Here is a 22,955-nt window from a genome sequence, read left to right on the forward strand (position 1 = left end):
AAATAATATGGATATAACTAAAATGAATTTGAGTTTGTCTTTTATAAATATGGGTGGATTTAAACAAAATTTTAAGCCTATATTTCGGACCAGGCTAAGCTTAGGACAAACATAAAATATTTTAATATTATGCTTAAGCTCAACTTAAACCTGATCTACCCAACCTTTGAACACTTCTATATAGGATTTCGTGGATACATTTCCCAAGTAATATATACACATATTTAAAGTTTAACTCTTTAGTTTCTATTCCATTTACTATTTTTTGTCATGACTTAGCTTTGAATATGTTTGTAAAGGCTAAATACCATAATAAAACAGTTGCAATCATGGGATTAAAGGTTAGGGTAGGGTTGGGGTTGGGCTTGTTGGAATTAAGGAACAATCTTGGGAGATCTACCAACAGGCTCAATACCGGGGAATCAATCGGATGGCTGCTAGGGCTTATTGGGAAGGGAAATAAGATTAAAAAAAGAAGATGAAAGGGGAAAGAGAGGAAAAGAATAAGAAAAAAAAGAAAATAAACAATTTTTTTGGTAACAAGAAAATAAACATTTTAGTATTAAAAAAACAATTTTTAAAACATGTGGCACATTTGCTATGTTATCAATTTATCAACGATTAAGTGAAGTGGCATTTTTATAATAATGCGATAATATTAGTAGCATCTTTATAAGTTTAAAAAATTCGGTGATAAAAATTAAAAAATAATCAGAGTTTAATGGCATCTAATGTAATTAACCCTTTAAAATATTGATTAAACCCCTTCCCATTTTTAATGCTGTATAATTAATATTATATAAAAGATGGAAGATTTATAATAATTCGTAAAATTAAGTGCTTTCTATACTTATATAATATTTTGTATAATTAAAAATATTATAATAATTTACGTAATTAAAAAAATGTAATAATTTGTATAATAGAATAATGTTTTATGTAATTGAATTAATTGTATAATTACATAATACATTACTAAATGGTAATAGTTTAGGTAATTAAATAATATTTTATATAATTGGAATGGATGAAAAACTTTTTTTAAAAAATTCTCCTCTAAATATCAAAATTATGAGGGTTTTTTTATTATTAGGAAAACCCAAATAGTCCATGCTGAAAACCATAGTAAAGCTAGCTAGTCGAAAGAAAAAATATAGTTTAAGAAAATCCTTTCATAACACTAATATAATGGCAACATCTAATGCATGTCAATGGTGAAAATGCAATGTTTAAAGAATTTCTTTTCTCTAAAATTAAATTATGCTTATGTAAACATTATTCAGCAACACAAATAGAATGCTAAATTCTGTTTCAATCGACAATGTCACATGATATCATGCGATGCCGAGCAAATCGGCAAACTGAATAGACCATACGCTCTCATATAGAACACCATTCAGACGTTTCCATCTCATTTTCGGAGTTTCTCAAGTTCTGCTTCAGCTTCTGATATCTGTACCTTTAACATCGATATTCTTCGCTCAAGATCTTCTACCGTTCCTCTTTTACACAAGGGTTGATATGGTGAAAGTAAATGACGTGAAAATGACTTCAGAGCTTCAACCCCAGTAACCTGTTATAAACCCATACAAATTGACAATTTGATTGTATATTTACAAACTAAAATGGTCACACAGTATACTGCGACTCACCTCTTGTGGGAGCAGCGGCAGCTTCGTGATGTTGAAGTCATCGTATAACATGTAAAACTGGTCAATGTACTTCTGTTGCATCTTCATTCTCGCTTTTAATAACTTGGACTCGACATCTTCAATTAAAACACAGGCCAATTGATGGTAAGCTTTTTATTTAAGCAATAACTGTAATGGTGGAGAAAGGGAAAATGAGAGATATAGTATGCAAGTAAAAGCATACCTTCATCGTCGAAAATTACTTGGTTGATGATGATATTGTGTGTATCTATCTCAAACTTGGCGAGTTCCTGCACCAGTCTCTCTGTTTCGTATAGAGAGAGGAACTCCGGAATGCAAACGCAGACGAAGGTTGTCATGTCCTGCCAAAAAGGAAAGTGTATTATACCAAAAGCATGAGCACCAAAGAAACTTTGATTGAGATAGAATAAAACCCGGAAAGTAGATGTCCTTCGAAGTTGCAAAACTTCAAGAAACCAGAAATGGAAAATGAAAGTTAAGAGAAAAAAGGATTTGCTTCCCAACACACTTCACAAGTTCTAATATTTGTAAGTTTAAGAGATATTTAGGTAACTTCACGATGAAAAGTGAGAGCCAAGTAAGAGAATTGTATCGAGCATATATCTCCACGTATAGCCACGGCTTTCCTCCTCTCCAAGTATATCATGATGGCCAAATTTAGTATATGCTAGATTACTCTACTTAATTAGTCAGAAAGCACGGCAACCAACTATGTTGTTTATAAAGGGGATAAATCTCAAATTTATACACGAACTTCGATCCAATATGTAATGCTATACTTGAACTTTCATATAGTGCAATTATCTACATGAAACTTTGATTTTGGTTTCAATTGTACATATGAAATTTCAATTCTCAATTGTACACGTTTTGAAAAATTAAATACATCCATTTATTTTAATGTTGGATAAATATAATTGTTTGTGTATGCATGATATATACGTAAAATGGAGTTCCGTCAAAACTATGTTAGTAATTTGTGAAAATTGAATCGAATCAGAATTTCAAGTATAAAATTGAACATTAAACTAAAGTTTGTGTGTGATATTGATTCATCCCTTTAGAAAGTTCTTAATATGCTAAGATAGAAAGTCCGAAAGCTTAGTGCAAGCACTGCCTCCGTTGGCTTGCAGGCAGCTTGTTGTCAATTTTCCAGTTATATTTCATCATATACCGACCGATCAAAAAATAGAACAGAAAATTTAATAGGAAAGTATTAGATAATGGGAATTTACCGGGTCTTTGAACTGCTTATTAACTTGTTCAATCACATCTTTCATTCCTTCAAGCCTCCCCAAAATTGCATCCTCCCCGAATTCATCATCCATCCCGAAAAGACGGGTCATCTGCCATAATGAGTTTCAGACTTTATGAGCTACAACCTATAGTAGCGATTGGTAACAGTTGTGCGTTGACAAGTGAGCTACAAAAAGAGTGAATGTGATATCCCAATGCCATACAAACTTTACAATGATATAGAAGACGAACTCGGAAGAAAGTATTGAACGAACTGATCACTAGAAATAAGATATTCAAGAAAGATTAGTAGTTTTTTTTTTTTTTTTTTTGAAATGCTGCTAAAGGATAATATAAAATTTTATTATACCTGACTCAATATGCCACCAAATTTGCTTTTTAATGACATCATTTTTGCGAGCCCCTTCTCTAATGTAGAAGGAAACTGTAAAAGCCGAAGAGTATGTCCAGTTGGTGCAGTGTCGAATACGATGCAAGAATAATCCATTGTTTGTACCAATCTGCAGGAAAAGGATTACATTCAGACAACAAAAGATCAAAAGGCGGATGAAAAAAACACCAGCAGAAGGCAAAAAAGGGCATGCAAAAAAAAAAAGTTTAAAAAGAAAGAAGCCATCATAATTAATCTAAAATATTTGGGGAAAGAAGGGGTAATTTTCAAATAAATCCTACTATCATCAACCGGTGGAAATGAGGATAAAAACAGTACGAAACAAGCAAAGTCCTCGATTTGACCACTCTATTTATTTAGGTCACACTTGAATAAAAGAATTAAAACTTTCAAAGCTAAAACCTAGAGAATGGGTTCAATCAGCACTGCTGATCAGTAATATTTCCTAAACAAGAAATGTAGTAGTGAATGCCCTTTTCTGAGACTGGCTAATTAAGAACACACTGAGAGAGAAAGTTGAAAGCCTTTAATAAAACATCCATAGCAACCATTACCTTGTTTGAAAAAAATATCAATATAAAAAAAAAAACCCAAAAGAAGCAATAAACAGCTAATGCATCTCAATGATTTATCACACAATCAAAGCATCAAACAGAAGGAGAAGATGTCTTACTTAAGCATCTCAGCAAAGCTCATTGCCTCATCAATTCCTGGAATTGCATTTGCCAAGTCAGAAAATAAACTATCCATTCCTTCAGGTCCATTCACATCTTCGTTTTCCACAGTAGGATCCACTTCCTATTATGCATCATTAATAGTAAACAATTAAGGGACAAAATAGTGACAAAAATCGGCAAAATCATATTATGAAGTTTTACCAACACAGAAGCTAAGCATTAAGCAGGGTGAATCGATTACCAGGTTACAATGAAAAATCATACTTTGTTTCAAGTGAAAGAAGTTAAAATTGGAGAATTTACGGACTAGGTATTTGCAATCAAACTCAAAACAGGACAAATCTCAAAACCCCGAATTTACAAAAAAAAAAGAGTAAATCTCAGAAAAAGAAAAAAGGAAAGCAAATCCACGAATACCCAGAAAGCAAAATTAAATAAGAAGGGTACCATGGCATATAAATTGTTGAAGCCATTGACCAAAGTGGGAGTCTTAGTGAATCGTTGTTGGAAAGCATCGCTGAGATTATGAGCAGGATCGGTGGATATAATCAAGACAGAGGATCGGACCCGAGCCAGAAGGATGGAAAGAATCGAGCTACAAGTGGTTTTACCAACACCTCCTTTGCCACCAACGAAAACCCATTTCAAGCTATCTTGGTCCAGTATGTTCTGGATAGTTGCCTCTGGTAATTCGTGATTCTCTGCCATTTTTTTTCTAACACACTTCGGTTCTTCTTCTTTTCTCGGAAAAGAATTTGAAGCACCCAGAAAGTCTAGGAAGAAAATCGAAGTTTATATTTGTCGGAGGCTTTTCTTTTCTTTTCTTTTCTTGGTTTCGTGTTTTCAAAACAAAGCACAAATCCAACCCGTCTAAAGTTCGTCGTAGGACTCGATTTGTGTCCAAGCGGCGTATGAAAAATCTAATTGAATAGAGATTTATTTTATTTAGGTTAATTAACCTATAGTCCCTATACTCTTAGGACCTTTAAAATTTAGTCTCTTTACTTTAATAATTGAAATTCAACCGGTAACATTATTAATAACTTACACAAATGTGTAATATTTTAATACTCAAAGTTTCAATTTAAAAATTAAATTTCAATTGATAATATATAATTAAATTTTAGAAAATAATTAACAATCAAATCAAATAAGTAAAAGGAGTAAATTCAAAAGTAGAGATTATAAATTTAAAAAATCCAAAGAGTATAGGAAATGGAAGTATAATTAGACATTTTATTTATTGAAATTCATTATAAATCTATGTTAATAATATATATCATTTTTAAAATGTTTTATACAAAAAATTCTTTTTCTATAAAATGCCTAACCAAATCTACTTAAACATGTTTAAATACAAATCTTCTTTATTGCTATAATAATATCAATCGCAACTAAATCAAGAGCGAAGCCAGAATTTTTTTTTTCAGAGGAGGCCAGAACTAAATTATAATTTTTATAATAATAAAAATATAATTTCACCATTTTAATAGCTTATATATTTATAATTTTAAAATGATTAAATCAAATTTTTATCATTTGTAAGAGAGGCCAAAGTACAATTTTACTTTTATTAATTTAAAATTTTAAAAAACTTAAATAATAATTTTTTTTGACAAAAAAAACTACCTGAAGGTCAACCTTATTTTATTGCATCTCGAATAATAACATAGTGGATTTCCAAAAGATAATCCAAATTAAACATCAAATCACATCTGTTATTAATAGCAATTTTACACAGCAAATCCGCAACTTCATTACTGTTTCTATCAATCCAATTAAAATGGATCGCTTCAAAATTTCTAATACCCCTGCATTCCTGTTTCATGCAGCAGCCGAAAATAGTGACATCCTTATCACGGTTTTTGATTGTATTAATGAGAGTAGCGTTGTCAGACTCCATAATAGGCTTGGACAATTTTAAATTTGAGGCCAACTTCAAGCCCAAAGTCAACGCCTCTAGCTTTGCCCAAACAGCATCGATGGCCTTATTTGCGAAGCCATAGCAGCCAGCAAGCACAAACCCATCAGCCTCTCTCGCAATAGCCCCATAGCAGATACACCCATTTAACACTGCTGCATCCACATTGATTTTAATAAAATCTTTAGGGGGTTTCATCCAACCTTTACACACCGAGTAGGGGGAATCACAGGGGGTTCATTCAAATTAAAAATTCTAAAATCATTACTATGGGTCTGTGCCCTTTCCCACACCACCATAGCTGGATCGTTTTTGCCCTGGAAAACCATCTTGTTTCTGTTGTTCCAGCAGTTCCATAGGAGCGTGAAGAAGCCAGTAGCAGCCTTAGAGTCAAGCTCACGCAAGATATCTTCAACCAGTCAATGCAGCGAACATAGTTTCTGTCAAGAAGCCTATTGTTTAAGCCTCCGATAATAAGGGTTTCACGAACCTTCAGGCACTCTTTCAGAGCATGGATATGAGTCTCCTCACTGTTTTTACATCTCAGACATGTTGTAGAGAAATTATGACGGATGCACCTTTACAGCCCCTAGCTACACCCTGAACTAAACTAAAGTTCATTTGATTAATAAGAAGCTCTTATAATTTAATAAAATGATATATTTGTTAAAAAAATTTAAAACATATGTTTACTGAATCTTAGCTCGATTGGCATGAGCATTATTATCAATGCAAGAGGACATGGATTCGAGTGCATTGAAATATATTATCCTCCTATTTATGAGAGGGGCTACGGGTAGTTCTAAACATTGTGTTAAAAAGAATAGATATGATTAGAACTTATAATGAGATTATTCAAAAAAAATTAAAACATATAATATTTATTTTTAAAATATTCATAAATTTTGACCTCAGCGGGTTGATAAATGTACTTGAAATTTCATCTATCATCTATGACATCAACTTATAATGAAAGATAAAATATTAATACTTTTTTGCCCCTATATTATAGTTAAATTATCACTTTAATACTTATACTATATTTTTCTGTTAGAGTTTGTGTGACCTAAATTTCTATTAAAAAAAAGTGACAAGATAATGGGATCTATGAGGACGAAGGCCGCAGGCCGCCACATATCCCCATTAAACATAAAACTGTACTGGAGTTGCAACTGGGGGTGTGGAGGCCGGAGGTCTCGGCAGTACGGTCCAGACTGCACAAATAGAATTCGTATAGAATTACACTTCGTCTATTTGATATTATTTGAATAAGGTGTTTCAACCTTACTGTATTGCTTCTATTAGACTTTGATTAGATTAAGGTTTTTAAACTGATAAATAGACGTAGTCGTCTCCGCTCTTGTATCATTCGAATTCAACAATTAGTGAATTTTTCTTCTCCTCTGATCGTGGTTTTTCTCGAAAAGGTTTCCACGTAAAAATTGTGTGCTCTATTTTTCTCTCTTTATTTGCGATTCATTGTCATTATCGACATTCGATTCTCACATTTTTAATAGTTTAGCTTTTGTATTTGATTGTTTTTATTAGTTGCCCTCTTTACATTCATTTATATTAAACCAGTTACTTCGATCTAAATTTGTGTTAAAAAAATTAAACTAACCAATGCCACAGTGTGGCATGTCAAGAAAAAGTAAAAAAAATAAAGTCATTTAAAATAAAAATAAAAATAAACTCATTAAAAATCTAAAAAATATATATAAAATTAAAAAAATTATAAAATTATAAAATTATAAAAAAAATAAAAATAAGAATATGCTTTTTGAAATTATAAATATGTGAAACTTCACAAAATTTTAAAAAATTCATAAAATTAAAATTTAGAAAAATTTTAAGAATTTATGGTGTGTTTTTTTGGGGGGAAATTTTAGGGGTTTTTTTTTGTTGCATTTTTATGAATTTTTTGATACATTTAAAGAATTTTAAGTGTTTTAGTAAAAAAACAACATAAATTCTTAACTTTTTTCTTAAAATTCTAAAATTTTCTAAAAAGCCTAAAATTCCAAACAAACAAATTTTATATAAAAAAATTGTTTGAAGTTGTTCATACTTTTCATTTTCAAAAAGTAGATTATGATTTTTTTTATTTTTTGAATAAAATTTTGAGTTTTGAGATTTATTTATTTATTTATGATTTTTTTAGTTTTTTTATATTTTTAAAATTTTTAAGTGAAATTTTTATTTTTTTTTCATGTGACAACATGTCTGTGGCTGATTTGAATTTTTTTAACGAAAAATTGGGATTAGTAATGAAATAACAAAATGAAAATATAGAAACTAAATTAATACAAAAAATAAAGTATAAGGGCCAAACTAATAAAAATCAGTACAGCTACCAAAGTAATAATTTAACTATAGTACATGAATCAAAAGACATATTAAGCCAAGATAAAATTTGGTTAATTCCCTTTGGTGAAAAAAATCAATTTTATTTTATTTCTTCTATTAATTTAAAATTTTATATTTTTAAGTTGATTTAAATTAATATTTAATACAATCATTCTACACCGTAATTTAATTACAATATGTCACTATCTAAATAAAATAATATACAATTTTTTTTCTTTAACTTAAAAAACTTCAAATAGGCAGCTTCGGAGAGTGGATGGGTTAAACTTAATACAAATGGTGCACTCTCGCTTAGCTCTTATTCGGCTGCGATTGGAAGAGTAATTAGAGATGTTGACGGTAATTAGTTTTGTGGTTATTCGATGACATTAGGCAAAGATGAAGTATTCAGGTTTGAAGCAAGGTCTATGTTAGAAGGATTTCGACTAGCTTGGAACAAAGGTTATCAACAGGTTGAGCTTGAGTCTGATAATGCTCTGTTAGTGGAATTAATTTTAGCCGATAAATCTATTAATAGTCATATTATGGAACTATAGACCGTTCACAAGCTGATTCAGAGGAATTGGAAAGTATGTATCCGTCATATTTCCAGAGTTCACAATGAAGTTGTAGACTTTATGGCTAAGCATGTTGCTATAGGATTCACAAGTATTCAGGTGTTTTTCGAACCTCCTCAAACTATACGGGGTTTAGTTCAAAAAGACATTATAGTTTGTTGATTATATGCTTATTATTGTAATCGCCTAGTGCGGTTTTATTTACCAAAAAAAAACCTGCAATATTTAGCTCTTATAAATGGCCTATGAATTAAATTTTAAATTATGTTAAAAATATTAATTTTTAAATTTCTAACTAACTATCAACTCATTGACATCATTACTATTATTATTATTGTGAGGGTTTGAATATACACAAGTGCATAATATTCACAATTTTTTATTAAAGTAATATTAGTAAAACTTAACTAGTTGAAGTTTAAGAAATTCATAAATTACTTTAGGAAATATATAAAAAAATGTTATAAATCATTTGATATAATGGATATCCATAACCTTCAACTTCATCCTATTATAACCCCTAAAAAATGTCCATAATCCCTAAATTCATTATCTTGTAACCCTTAAATCATTTATATTTCTCACTTGAATCATGCTTTCATCTTCTATTCTTCTCACTTGTTCATTTTATATTTCTTTTAGTTTTATATTCATTCTATATTTCTTTTAGTTTTATAACATGTTATCAACACAAATCTTTATAAGTTCATAATGAAGTTCACATTAAACTATATACGGTATACGTATTTTCATCATTGTTTTAATTTGTTCATCATATTTTTATAGAAAGAGAAATATTCAAAACATACAAATCATTTTTTTCTAAGCTATTTGACTTTTTTTTTTAAGATTACTAAAGAAATTTCAATTATTTCAATTTGTTTTAATTTATATATTGTCATATTGACCTAGATAATTTGCATAAAATTTGATATTATTTTATTTATTTATTTATGTTACTTTAGTACTTGCATGCTCTTTTCATCGATTTATTATTTGTGGATTACGTGGTAGTTTGAGATTTCATGTTCATGCATAATGGTTACAGATTTGCAATTACATTATATATGTAATCTATCAAGCATTTTGAGGGAGATTTGTTGTTTGTTAATTTTGTGTGTTTTGAATGTAGTTGACATGTGCATTAAGTTCCCAATTTTATTTAAAATGTGCTTGGCCAATACAAATTTGACTTTTTCTATAAGCAGCTCTTGAAATTCTTAGATGGCTGAATATTTCCTCTTTTATTGTTATTTCTGTTCATAGTTTTTTCCTTGAATTTGTTGATTTATGCTTGAAGTTACTACTTATCTTTCTTGGTTACCACAACATTTCAACTTAATCCAGTAAATCTAGTTAATTATTGAATTATGCATTGATAAAATGTAATATATTTTTTAATGTATTTAATCTAGCTATAATCACTAAATTTTACAGGCTAGCAAGGTTAGTACATGCTCACTTGTATAAAGATTATCTAACCTCACAAAGCATTTTTCTTTCAAGCATTTGCACCTGACAATTTCTTTATGGGTTTCTATACCTCCATCTTTGTTTTATTTGCAGTAATGGGAATAATATCTTTAAAATTGTTTACTCCTTTTATTTGTCGTTGTAATTGAGGATGTAGTTGGAGATGTACTAATAACTATTATCATGGTGGTTGTAATAGTGATACTTTTAACCACTAGAAAAAAAATAATAATAAAAAATAAGAAAATTGTGGTCAAAATTTTTGAAGGTTATTGAAAATTCATGCTACTAATGTGGTACAAAAATGCATTGATCACGTACTTGTCGTACGTTTAAGCATCTAGTAAATTTTTTATCAAATAATCCATTAAACAAATAAGAAGGGAAACAATATTAAGTCAAATTTCTTTATCCAAAAATGATGAAATGGAGGATAATTTTTCGAAAAAAAAATGAAAGTTTTTATTATGATGCTAAAGCTAATCATGCATACAAGGATATTGATTCTAAAGGCCTTAATGATATAACTCATTTGTATGTTTTAAATTTTCCCTCATAAGAAATAATTTTATATATTTTCCTATGACTATTTGCAATATTTCTTAAATAATGTTGCCTTTTAAAGAAAAATATGAATTTTGTTTTGTGTTCTTTCGTTAAACCCAAAAATAAAGACATATGTCACGTAGATTTCGTTAAACCCAAAAATAAAGACATATGTCACGTAGATTTTGCTACAACATATTCTATCTTTAAAGGTAAAAGATTATTCTCATTTAATATCATATTATGTAAATACCAAAGTAATATATGATAATATTATTTCAAAGGTAAAATATATTATAGATAATGCATTACTTTCATCTAAGTCTCAAATAATTTAGCTTTATAGATATTCACTAAAATGGATATCATATCAAGATTGTAAATGAGAAAAAAAATATTGAATATCTGCATATATTGAATGTGAAAAGAAATATTTTTTGGAAAGACTACCTTCTTTTTCATCAAGTTTATATTATTCACATATTAGTGAAATTGAGACATATGTTACTACAAACCAGAAGTTTGTAGAACCACATACTTTTACTATTTGACATGACCGATTAGGCCATCCCAGATCATATATGATGAGAAAATTAATAAAAAATTCATACGAATTTTTATTAAAGAACTAGAAGATTCATTAATTTAAAAAAATTCTCATGTGTTGCTTGTTCTCAATGAAAATTAATTATTAGAAACTCACTAGCTAAAGTTGAGATTTAATGTCTTGCATTTCTAAAATGAATATGGGCCCATTCATCCACCATATGGATGATTTTAATATTATATAATTTTGGTATATGCATCTACAAAATAATTACATATGTGATATCAACTTGCAACCTATTGTTTGCAAGATTGTTTGTTTAAATAATTAATTTCAAATCATGCAATTAAGGTAATTCTTTTTGCTAATGTTGGTGAGTTTACATCCCAAGTTTTCAATTATTATTGTATGTCAATTGGGATAAAAAATTGTACATCTTGTGGCTTATGTTCACACACAAAACAGTTTATTAAACACCTCCAACTAATAGCTAGGTCATTACTTATGAAAACAAAACTCTCTGTTACAGCTTGGGGATATGCTATTTTGCATGTAGCAACACTTTGCGCATCAGTCCAACAAGTTATAATAAATACTCCTCATTACAATTGACTTTTGGTCAAGAGTTAAATATTTCCCATCTTAGAATTTTCGAATGTGCGATATATGTTCCAATTGCCCCACCGCAACGCACAAAGATGAGTGAGTCCTCAATGGAGGTTGGGAATGTACATTGATATAAATCTCATTCTGTTAATAAATATCTTTGAGATATTAATTGGAGATTTAGTTATGATATAAGTTGTCAATTATTATGAGATAGTTTTCCTAACATTAAGGGGAGAGAATAAAAAGTTGTATGAATAAAATACTTGGAATAAATTATCATTATCTAAGATCCTCGTAAAACTCAATGTGAATCAGAAGTTTAGTGGATAATTTATTTTACAAATAAACTGTTAGATCCATTTACTGACCTAAAGAGAATTACAAAATCTCACTTACTAACTGAAAATGCTCAAATACAAATTGATGTCCCAATAAGGCAAATTGTTAGTTTAAAAGAAAATAATACACGCCTAAAGCATGGAAGACAGTCTATTCCAAAGATAAAAATTCTCGTAAAAGGAAAGGAGTAAATATTCAAGATGGTCATATTGTGGAGGCAAGTGCCCAAGAAGAGGCCAAAGATATAACTAATAATAATAACCCCAAAAGAGGTTTAGGTACTTGAAAATTGTAACATCTTGTTACCCAAATTGACTCAGGATTTTGAAAACTAAGATTTAATTGAATGGGCTAGGAAATTGTCGAGCTCCAGTGGGGATTAGAAAATTTAGTGGCTAAAATATGAACAGTTAGATCCCAATTTTGGTTCGGTTAGGATGGAACTAGTTGGTCCCATAGTAGGAGACAAAATGATTAAAAATGTACGGTGGTGGAAATCAGTGGAAATCACGCCAAAGGAGTTTATAAATAAGTAGGCGGGTATGAAGACAGGATTGTTAAAATCTGTTTTATACATTTTTCTTTCGGTGGCATCATCTTCTCCAGTTACCCTAAGAAAAAGAGAATCCAATTGAAGAAAGCTTTGCATGCGACGATTGTTGTGTAAGTTGAAGTCTAGAAGTGGAGAAATTTTGTAACTAGTAAGTTTTCTTACCTTTTTGTACTTATGGATTGAAGAGTTAAGGTAAGAACTCTTAAATGCTTCCTACAACAATAAATTTTGGGTTTTCAAGGTATGAATGCCCTTTAAATAACAGATAGATGGTTTTTATGTTAAGTTGTCAAGATAAAGGAGACCTTGGCATTTAGGCAAAATGAAGCTGTTGAAAATAAGGAAGTGAGGTGAGTTTCTGCACTCAACCCCTAAAAGGCTAAGTATGTTGTAAAGTTTCATGAGTTTATGGGCTTCCGCCATTCTAGTTCAATATGCATGAATTAGCTATGATTCCATAGTATTGCATCCATAAAATGAATTTAATGCATGTAAAGGAATTATTGAGGGGTTTAGGCAAAGTTAGGAAAGGAAATGGGATGGTTCTATTAGATAGAGTCATACGATGCTGTTGTGTGCACCTGTGATGAAAAAGCTCTGGGCCGTATGGAGGGGACACTACGGTATTCAAGCATAAAGGTTAAGAACAATTAAATGGAGGAATGAAAGAAGTGCAATGGGAAGAGTAAACAAGAAAGATCATGGCTATGCCATGGGACCGATCGGAGGCTATATACTTAAAGATGTTTTGGTATCATGTTAAAACTGAGTAAAACCATAGCTAAAAGATGTTATGGCATCATGATATAAATGAGTAAGACCATGGTTGAGAGATGCTATAGCATCATGGAAAACAAAACTAAGACTATAGCTGAAAGACGTTATGGCGTCCTAGTAGTCTCTAGGACGGTAAACAGGGGTTAAACTGTGTAAGACCATAGCTGAAAGATGTTATGTTACCATAGCTGGTCCGATGGGACACTAAATACGAGATATTTTGCTAGGACACTAAGCACGTGATAGTCTTCTGGAACACTAAACACGGGATAGTCTGTCGGAACACTAAGCAGGGGTGTAACTGTAACAGCCTAATTTTCAGTGGTATCGGAACAGTGATTCGAGATCACTAAATCTGAAAAATGAGTAGGAAATATTATTAATTTAGTGAGTATAAGTTAAATGTGAAGTTAGGAAAAATTTTGAAATAGTGAAATGTACAAAAATATATATATTAAAATAATTAGAATTGAAAACGAGGTATCGAGACCTCGGGAATTTTAAATCGAGCCATAAATATTTTTATAAATATTTATGGAGTGTTAATAAGTTAGTATTAAAGTTTCGTCAAGAAATTTTAAAGTACTGGTAGCTAATTGAACAAAAAGGACTAAATTGTATCAAATGCAAAATTGTGGGAAATGATTAAATAGCTTAAATGATAAAAGAAAGAGGGTTTAAAAGGAAAATAGACCCAAGATCTATTTGGGCTGGACGGCAAGAGCATGAAATCACCTAGAAAATAAGGGCAAAATTGGAAAATTACAAAATTTACTTAATAAAGCTAGGACTAAAGTGGAATTATCTAGATTTCTCTTTATTTTTCTGCATTCTCATCAGCAAAAACACCATGAAAGAGTTCCCTTAAGCTGGTTTTTCATATTTTTACTGCAAGTAAGTTCAATTCTTGATTATTTCTTGAAATTTTTGTGTTTTTGTGACTTTTACAACTAGGTCCATTTGTTGAATTCATTAGTTCTTGATTCTATGAAAGAAATTGAAAGTTTATATGAATATGTGCTGGAAGTATATGATGATTTGATATAGAATTAGAGCTTTAAATTGTTTATATGCTGATTTTATTGAAAGAATTGAATAGAAAGTGAATGTTTGGGACTTAAATTGTAAAAGAGTTTGAAGTTAGAGTTTTATGTGGAAATTCTGAATTTCAATAGTTATGAAATAACTTATAATGTCTAGGAAAAGTATTAATTGAGAAAATTAGTTTAATTTAGGGGTTAATTAAGTAAGGACTGAATTGTATGAACTGTGAAATTTGGGGCAAAATGAAAATCAACATTTTGCACTAAAATAGTTTTGGATAGCAGCAATAATCTAACTTTGAAAAATCTCCAAAAATTGTAGAAATCTAATTATAGGATTAATAAAATATGAAATTAAAGCTTATTGAGTTTAGTTTCTTATAGAAGAAACGATGTAAGCAATGGAATTGTAAATCATGAGATATAATAAGTTTTATGAGACAATGTCAGAATGATTTTGGGTTCCCCTATTCTGACTTTGGAAAATCATAAAAAATTGGAGAAAAATAATTAAGGGATTAAATTTATATTTTTAAAATCCTTAAAGAGTCTATTTTCAATATAAATAAGCGGGAACATCATAAGAATCTCGTACGATGAGATAATTAATTCTTAGTGAAGAAGGGTCAGAACTGTCAGACAACAGAATAGGGGCAACTTTAAAGAATTAACTGTACTTATTGGATAAATAAAAAATTCTGAAAATTTTATGGTAATAAGATAAGTAAGTCTAGTTTCAGAGAAAATTAGCAGATCTTAATTTCGAGTTCTTTAGCTTAAGATATAAATAATTTAGTGACAATGACGCAAATGTACAGTTTTGAATATACATAAGTAAATAGTGAAATTATTGATAATGTTACTTGTTGCATGTTATATAAATTAAGGATGTGGAATGGAGAGGAGGAGGAGGAAAAATATGTATGAATATTCATCTAGCATAGCTAATTTGCATGTTTTAGGCTCAGGGACTAAATTGAATAAAAGTAAAACTTTATGGGTAATTTTGTAAAAATGTCAGAAATGACCAAATTGCATGAAATGGATTATTTTATTATTTAAATTACAAAATTGAATGAAATTATTAATTTAGCTCAAGATCAGGGAAAAACATATTTTAAGGATTAAATTGAAAAGTGTTGAAATTATGGAAAATTCTGAAATTTTATAGAATTCATAGGTTGTTATCAATTTGTGTGAGAATAACAGCTGGAAATAAGGATTAAATTGCAATAATTTTATTTTATTTTAACCTAATGATGAAATCGTCATTAATTAAAAGTTTAGGGGCAAAATGATAATTTTGTTTAGAGCATTAGTTGAATGTATTATAACATGAAATAAATGAAAACGACGATCAAATTTCTTTATAAATATCCGGATAACTTGAATACGAGACTTGAATGTGGAAAAGAAAAGATATCGGTTTAATGAAATATCTGATAAATGAATCGGTAACTCCGGTAATGCTCCATAACTCTATTCCGGTGCCGGATTCAGGTTAGGGGTGTTACAGTAACACCCCAAAAATTAGGGTTACAAGTTTTAAGGTTGGCGGTTAGGGTTAATGGTTAGGTTGGACAGTTAAGTTTATTTTAGCGTTCTAGTGTCAGAATGAGCATGCTGGTTCGGTGGTAAAGTATGTTGTTAGTTTGCCTTGGTCCAGTGCTTGAATCCTAAAAAAATTTGTTTTAATTTTGTTTCTTTTTGTATTAATTTAACTTTATTTATTTTAATTATATTTAAATTTATTCATTTTAATTAGATTTTAATTAAGGGGAAAATAATCTCAAAAATTGGTTTCCACGTTCTTTCCCATTATCTTTGTTCATGTTTTTCCTCTTTCAATTTTGTTTTCCAATTTTCAAATTTTGGTCCATTTTCTCTTAAAATTCATTTCGTGTTTTTCTTCGTATTGAAAATTCTGTTCTTGTATCATTTTCACAACATTATAACTTCAAAAATCTAGTATCGAATCTTTAGTTTCAATCGTTTGTGTTCAGTTACATCTATTGGGCTTTTGAATCGGGTAAGTGTTAATATTGTTTAATTGTTTCTTTCTGAGTTTTAAGTTAATTTTTAATTTTTAGTTGATTCATTTGAACTTATTGGGTTGATTGCTTATAAATTAGCATGTTGGTTTACAAGTTTTTAGAATTGGTGGAATTAAGGCATTTCAATTGTTCGTTGTGCTTGGAATTGTAGTTTAGGTGTGTGTTTTTGAAACTACTGTTGTTAGGAATTAAATCATTGAGGAATTTCATGAAGTTCAGTCAAATTTGGTGTGGTTTCGAGGCCACAAGGGAGGTCCATACGGCCGTGTGCCATTGTAAAAATTAGGTTATTCTCGAGTCACACAGTCTAGTGTGGGTCACACGAGCTGGCCACATGGGCATGTGACTTCTATTTGGAGAATTTATCGTCTTTGAAACGGGCATGTGCCTTAGTCACACGGCTGTATTTCTCAGCCACACGGGCGTGTGATCTAGCCACACGGTTGTGTCTACTTTTCTTCTTAAATATGTTAATTTTGTCGCACGGCACAATGAGTTACACAGTCTGGCCACACGACCATGTAACTTAGTCACACGGATGTGTATCTCAACCACATGGTCGCGTCCTTCTGTTACTCGGATGTGTGTATCAGTCACATAGTCGTGTGGCCCTATTTTTACAGATTTTAAATTTCGTTTATAACTGACCCATTTTGATTCCTGTGTAACCCAATGCTCATTTAAGCTTTTATAAATGTGTTTGGGATACTGTTACTGATTGAAGGAGGAAGTTTGATTTGGTAGTTTAACTACAATATTCTATTGTGGCAATTTTACCGCATTATTATATATGTTAGCTTAGCTGCATATTCTATTTTAGTGGCTTAGACCATTACGTTGTGTGTAGGGTAGAAAGGGTCTACCATAACCCTATTGTGGTGTGCAGGGTAGAAGGGTCTATCGTACAGGGTGGATGAAGCAGTGTTTTGGTTGGTTGGGTGGGTTTTGTTTATTGTATTCGTTATACGTTTGAATACATTATACATGTATGAATTTCTGGGAAGTGTATATGAATGTTAGAGTTTTTGTGAAACGAAATGTATTAACTGATGTATATAAGTAACATGTGTGACTGGAATTTTGAATTCAGGTTTGATATGTTAATAGTGAAATTGAATTCTGATTGTTAGGTTGAGACTATCATATGATGTCTGTATGTACCCTTCTGTACGTTTGTTTTGCCTTTTCATTATTTTTCTATTTTTTCGAACTCACACTGAGCTCACGTAGCTCACTTCCCTTAGTTTCTCCCATTCAGGTAATCTTGTGTTTTGAAGCTGGGCTCGGCATTCAGAAGTCTCAGAGTTTAAGTAATTTGGTTGGTTTTGGTTTGATTATTGTTTTCAAAAATCTCAGTCTAATAATTTCTATTGATTTGTAAAAAAGATTATAAACTATGGTATGAGTTTTGTTTTCGGACAATCGTTAAGTTTTTAGATTATGGTTTAAAAAAAAAACTAAAATTGTGATGCCATGCATGAGTTTTAAGAACTGAACATAATTTTCTGACGGGATAACCGTTTTGTTTTTTTTTTCAATGTAAATTTCTGACTTTGAGTTTGATTATTGAAACTTTCAAACTTATTTTGGTTGCAAAATTATTAATTTATCAAATGGGATAATTGTTCCAAGCAAGTTTTCGGTGGAAATAGGTTCATTATTCACAAAGAATTTTGATGAAATTTGTTTCTGGTTTAAGTAGTTGTATGAGAAAAGATTTTTGAAAAGATTTTTTTGTGCTTAAACGATGTTTTTTTAGTCATTTTGGTGGCCAATGTCTCCAAAATTCGGTCAAAACTTCTGGTCTGGGTTTTGGGTGTTACATGTGGTAGTCTGCCTGAACATTAAATATGGGAATTAGGGTGTGCAAGGTTAGAGTTCAACAATGGGAATGACGTCTGTTAAGATAAAGAACTCGTAAGATGCCAGAATAATGAAAAGAAGATTTAGGTATAACTCAAGCAGGGAGTAATAAGGTTGATAGAAAACTTTGGTACAATTTCTTAGGTTTAGCTAATAAGTCAAGATTGATAATGACCGTGAAATGTTCAAACGAAACCTAAGGGTCTGCGAGCAAGAAGAGGCATCTAGTGCCTGATAGGTTCGCCGAGGACCACTAGGAGGTATCGATTGCCAAATGGTCCAGTAGTGGAAGATGCCTAAATGTTTATAAAGAGCTCATTTATGAAGAGGTAAGCAACTTAATTGGGAGTAACACAAAGTAGACCACATGGAAGTTCACCAAATACTATAGGGACGGAATTTCTCCAAAAGGCAACAGAGAATATGGATGAGTAGGGATTTAAATGTTACTATCAGTTGTCTAGCGGCTGGGAACGAGACGAGCAATTAGCTAGGACAAAATAGAAAAGTGTGAAGCTGCCTCAACGGTAGGGCATCCCCATAGATGGTTTGGCCACGTAGTTAGTATTATGAAATGTTGAACAAGTCGACGGAAAAAATAAATTTAAAATATGGAAGAAATCTGGCCCATACCATAGAGAGTGATTACTGTAAAATACATACACACATCCCAGATAGAGAATAAGTTTGCCAACGGTAAGCTGCAAAAGAGGGAAAAAGCTCCAACCACGTCATTAAAATCCATGAACGGTAAAAAATGATCAGGGAGTTTAAATTTCTCCTTAAAACTTCATTTTGGAAGTTTTTTATTTTATTTTAGGTTATATTGCAAAATCTCACTAAGTTCATTTGAACTTATAAATGGCCTGCTTATTACGGGATAAAACTTTAACCTGAAATTGAGTGGAGGGACCAAGCTAGACAACGACATATATGTGAAACGTATGGATATCATTCATGCATATAGAGAGGCCCCCTTAGAGGCCACACCTCAAGGATTATTTGGAAGAGTCTGTATAAAGTTTGTTTAAGTTGTAAGCTAAAATAGTAAATCAGTAAGGACCCAATTCTTTAATGGCATGGATTATAACTAACATCTTAAATTTTAAATTGACAGTGTTAAACCATTTGAGATAATAACTCTAAATAATTTTTTTGTGTTAAATTGGGTTGTTGTAACATTCGATACTCAAGGCTCGTTAGTTGGGTTGGGTAAGGAGTGTTACAAAAATGATGATAACGAAAGATCTCGATAAGTTATGTTACTTTAAGAAAAAAGATAGAACTGGAAAAATATAATTATCGATAACTTTGCTTATAATGTTGCTATTGAAATAGCAAAAGAAAATAAGAATCTTGAGCCTAAATCTATTGAGGAATGTAGAAATAGAAAAGATTGGCCAAAATGGAAACACACAATTCAAGCAGAATTGAATTATCTTTCTAAACGTGAGGTTTTTTTGGACCTGTAGTCCAAAAAAATTAAAGATGTAAAACCGATATGATATAAATGGATATTTGTGTGAAAACAAAATGAGAAAAATTAAGTCATAAGATATAAAACATGACTTGTAGCACAAGTATTTTCGTAAAAGCCTAACATTGATTACAAAGAGGAATATTCTTTTATGGTGGATGCAATCATGTTTAGATACCTTATTAGTCTGCTAGTACATGAGAAACTTGACATGTGTCTAATGGATGTTGTTACAATCTATTGTATGGTACACTTGATAGTGAAATTTATATAAAAATCCCAAGAAGATATAGAGTTTCTCGGAAAATTTGCTAGATCAGATTAAAGAAAATTTTATATGGATTACAAAAATTTGGACGTATATGGTACAACCGTCTTAGTGAATATTTATTAAAAGAATGTTATAAAAATGATCCAATTTGTCCATATGTTTTTACAAAAAGGTTTTGATCAAATTTTGTAATTATTGTTGTTTATGTTGATGATCTAAATATTATTGGAACTTCTAAAAAACTTCAAAATGCAATTGATACCATTAGAAAGAACATAGGTTTCCCCCTTACTTATTGGTTAAATTGTTCCCATTTAGTTATCCTTAGCATACATTTTAGCTTTTTTACTTTAGTAAATTGCATTTTATAACTAAGTGAATCGTAGCCTCTTTTATCCTTAATTTTGCTATCTTTTTACATTAATGTCGTTGCATAAGTGAGTTCCATATTGCGTCCAGAATTGTCGCGGCACCTGATAGTTGTCTGGATAAGAATTAAAATTATGTAAGCTGTCCAGTCTGGTATAACCAACCTGTACGTACAAGGACAGAATAATTTTGAGGAAATGACACCTGTACTGTTGGCGAAGGACATAAAATGTAGACGTGAGAAGAAAAAGAGAGATTTTCTTTTTTCTGGATCATCATCTTTATCATCCGATCTTGAAGCTTGCAACCATCCCAGCTTAAGCCTTTCATGGGTGAGCTAACATGAAAACCAGATGTAGACTAGCTTCTAACGAGAAGACCTAAGTGCGAAGCAAGAGGGAATAGAGAGATTCAGTCGAGTTGTCTAGAAATGGTATTCTCCACTCGATTCTTTCTTATTTCTTTATGAATGCTGGTGATTATTCTCTATTTTCTGTTTGTATGGAAGTACACATGAATTCTTGATTAAGTGTTATTGCATTCACTAACACTGGAAAGTGTAGTGACAGTTTGAGCCAACAAGCATTACAAAGGAAGTTGAGTGAGGATTAGAGGAATTTATTTCACTTGTTCTTAATATTGACATCATCAAAAGGTGAGGTTAGTATGCATGTTTAAGTCTCGGATTAAATATAGGAGTGACACTAGGTTAGATATACATTGAACTTTATTGCTTCGACAATCACCTATCTTTTTATACCTTGTGAGCACTTACTATTCTACTAAAGATTCATGTTCAGGATCCCAGTTTATCATTATCATATTTTATTTTATTGTTTTCAAGTTATTGTATCGACAACTATTCTCACAATTATCTCGTTTCCATCTAGTTGTTGCACCGACATTAATATACAGAAGACTACCATCCCTGTGGGATCGATGTCCAACAGACTCACATTTGTCTACTATACTTGCATCGATAGTGTATGGTTGCACATTATTACTGTGACGTTAAACAACCGATCAAGTTTTTGGTGTCGTTGCCAGGGATGGCGTTTGTTTGATGTTTCTTTTTTTTTTGTGTGTTTTTGCACTTTATTTTCCTTATATAATATTTAGTATTCACTAACTTTTTTTTCATTGCTAATTTTTTTACTTCAATTTAGGTGTTGACCCAAATCAAATTGAATTTCTTGCCGATTTTGATCCAAAAATTGAAAGGACTGTTCGGTGTAGACTTTGAGAACAAAGAAATATGGCTCTACCAAGGAACAATGTAGCCACACCCCCGATGCAACAGCAAAATGTTAATAACCCATTATCACAAGATGCTCGAATACAAAATGGGACTATACGAGATTTTTAGTACCTGTTTTGGATATTACAACCAGGAGTTGTTAAGCCAACAATCCAAGCTGGGAATTTTGAACTCAAGTCAATAATGTTTCAAATGCTGAATTCTAATGGAAAATATGTGGGACTGCTATACGAAGATGTGAGAGAACATCTTAAATCCTTGTTATTGATCTGTGCTTCATTTAGTCAACAAGGCATTCCTGATGATGCTTTGAAGATGCAATTATTTCCTTATTCCCTATAAGGAAGAGCATGTACCTAGTTTTTTGGGCACCTGCTAGATCAATTACTTCTTGGGATGCATTAACAACACAGTTTGTTTTACGATTTAATCGGCTGACAATGAATGCTCGTCTTCGAAATGACATTACTGCTTGTCATCAGATAGATGATGAAAATCTTCACACCACATGGGAACGTTATAAATCTTTATTTCAACGTTGTCCCATACACGGCATTCAACCAGAAACATAAATTGAGATTTTTTATAATAGGATGAATTCACATACAAGGAATCTTGTCGACGCATCAACCAATGAACCTCTGATGGATTGTACTTATAATGATGCTATGAGAATTCTTGAGGGAATTGGTCAGAATGATTATCAATACCCTATCTCCAGAGCTGCACAAGCAAAAACTACTTCAAGAGTTATCAAATTGGATGCAATAACTGCACTAAGTGCTCAAGTTTCTTTTCTCACAAACATGATTAAATATATGCAAGGGACTAGTGGAGTTGCACCTATACAAGTCGCTCAACAAGTTGACATTCCTACTTTTTGTTGTGAGATTTGTAGTGACAACTATAACTATGAAGATTGCCCACAACATA

At 31.1% G+C, this 22,955-nt stretch overlaps 1 protein-coding gene across 1 annotated transcript; it reads right to left on the reverse strand.

The window, feature by feature from the left end:
* Positions 1–1,228: 1,228 nt before the first annotated feature.
* LOC107887225 (ATPase GET3A) lies at positions 1,229–4,909 on the reverse strand. Its single transcript, XM_016811401.2, has 7 exons — positions 4,446–4,909; positions 3,995–4,119; positions 3,280–3,430; positions 2,909–3,019; positions 1,876–2,014; positions 1,653–1,768; positions 1,229–1,573 (listed from the first exon to the last, which is right to left on the reverse strand). Exons 1-7 carry the CDS (start codon positions 4,704–4,706, stop codon positions 1,412–1,414), a joined length of 1,065 nt encoding a protein of 354 aa, XP_016666890.1. The 5' UTR covers positions 4,707–4,909; the 3' UTR covers positions 1,229–1,411.
* Between the last annotated feature and the right edge of the window lie 18,046 nt (positions 4,910–22,955).

Source organism: Gossypium hirsutum, chromosome A08 (assembly GCF_007990345.1).
Source record: "Gossypium hirsutum isolate 1008001.06 chromosome A08, Gossypium_hirsutum_v2.1, whole genome shotgun sequence".
In the NCBI taxonomy this organism is placed as follows: domain Eukaryota; kingdom Viridiplantae; phylum Streptophyta; class Magnoliopsida; order Malvales; family Malvaceae; genus Gossypium; species Gossypium hirsutum.

Bases quoted from the DNA above. Each gene is read 5' to 3' on its own strand.
- LOC107887225 (XM_016811401.2), bottom strand. From the start codon at position 4,706: ATGGCAGAGAATCACGAATTACCAGAGGCAACTATCCAGAACATACTG. The intron at 3,431-3,994 runs GTAAGACATCTT...CTTTTCCTGCAG, and splicing joins AGCTTTGCTGAGATGCTTAA to ATTGGTACAAACAATGGATT. The intron at 1,574-1,652 runs GTGAGTCGCAGT...GGTTTATAACAG, and splicing joins TGCCGCTGCTCCCACAAGAG to GTTACTGGGGTTGAAGCTCT.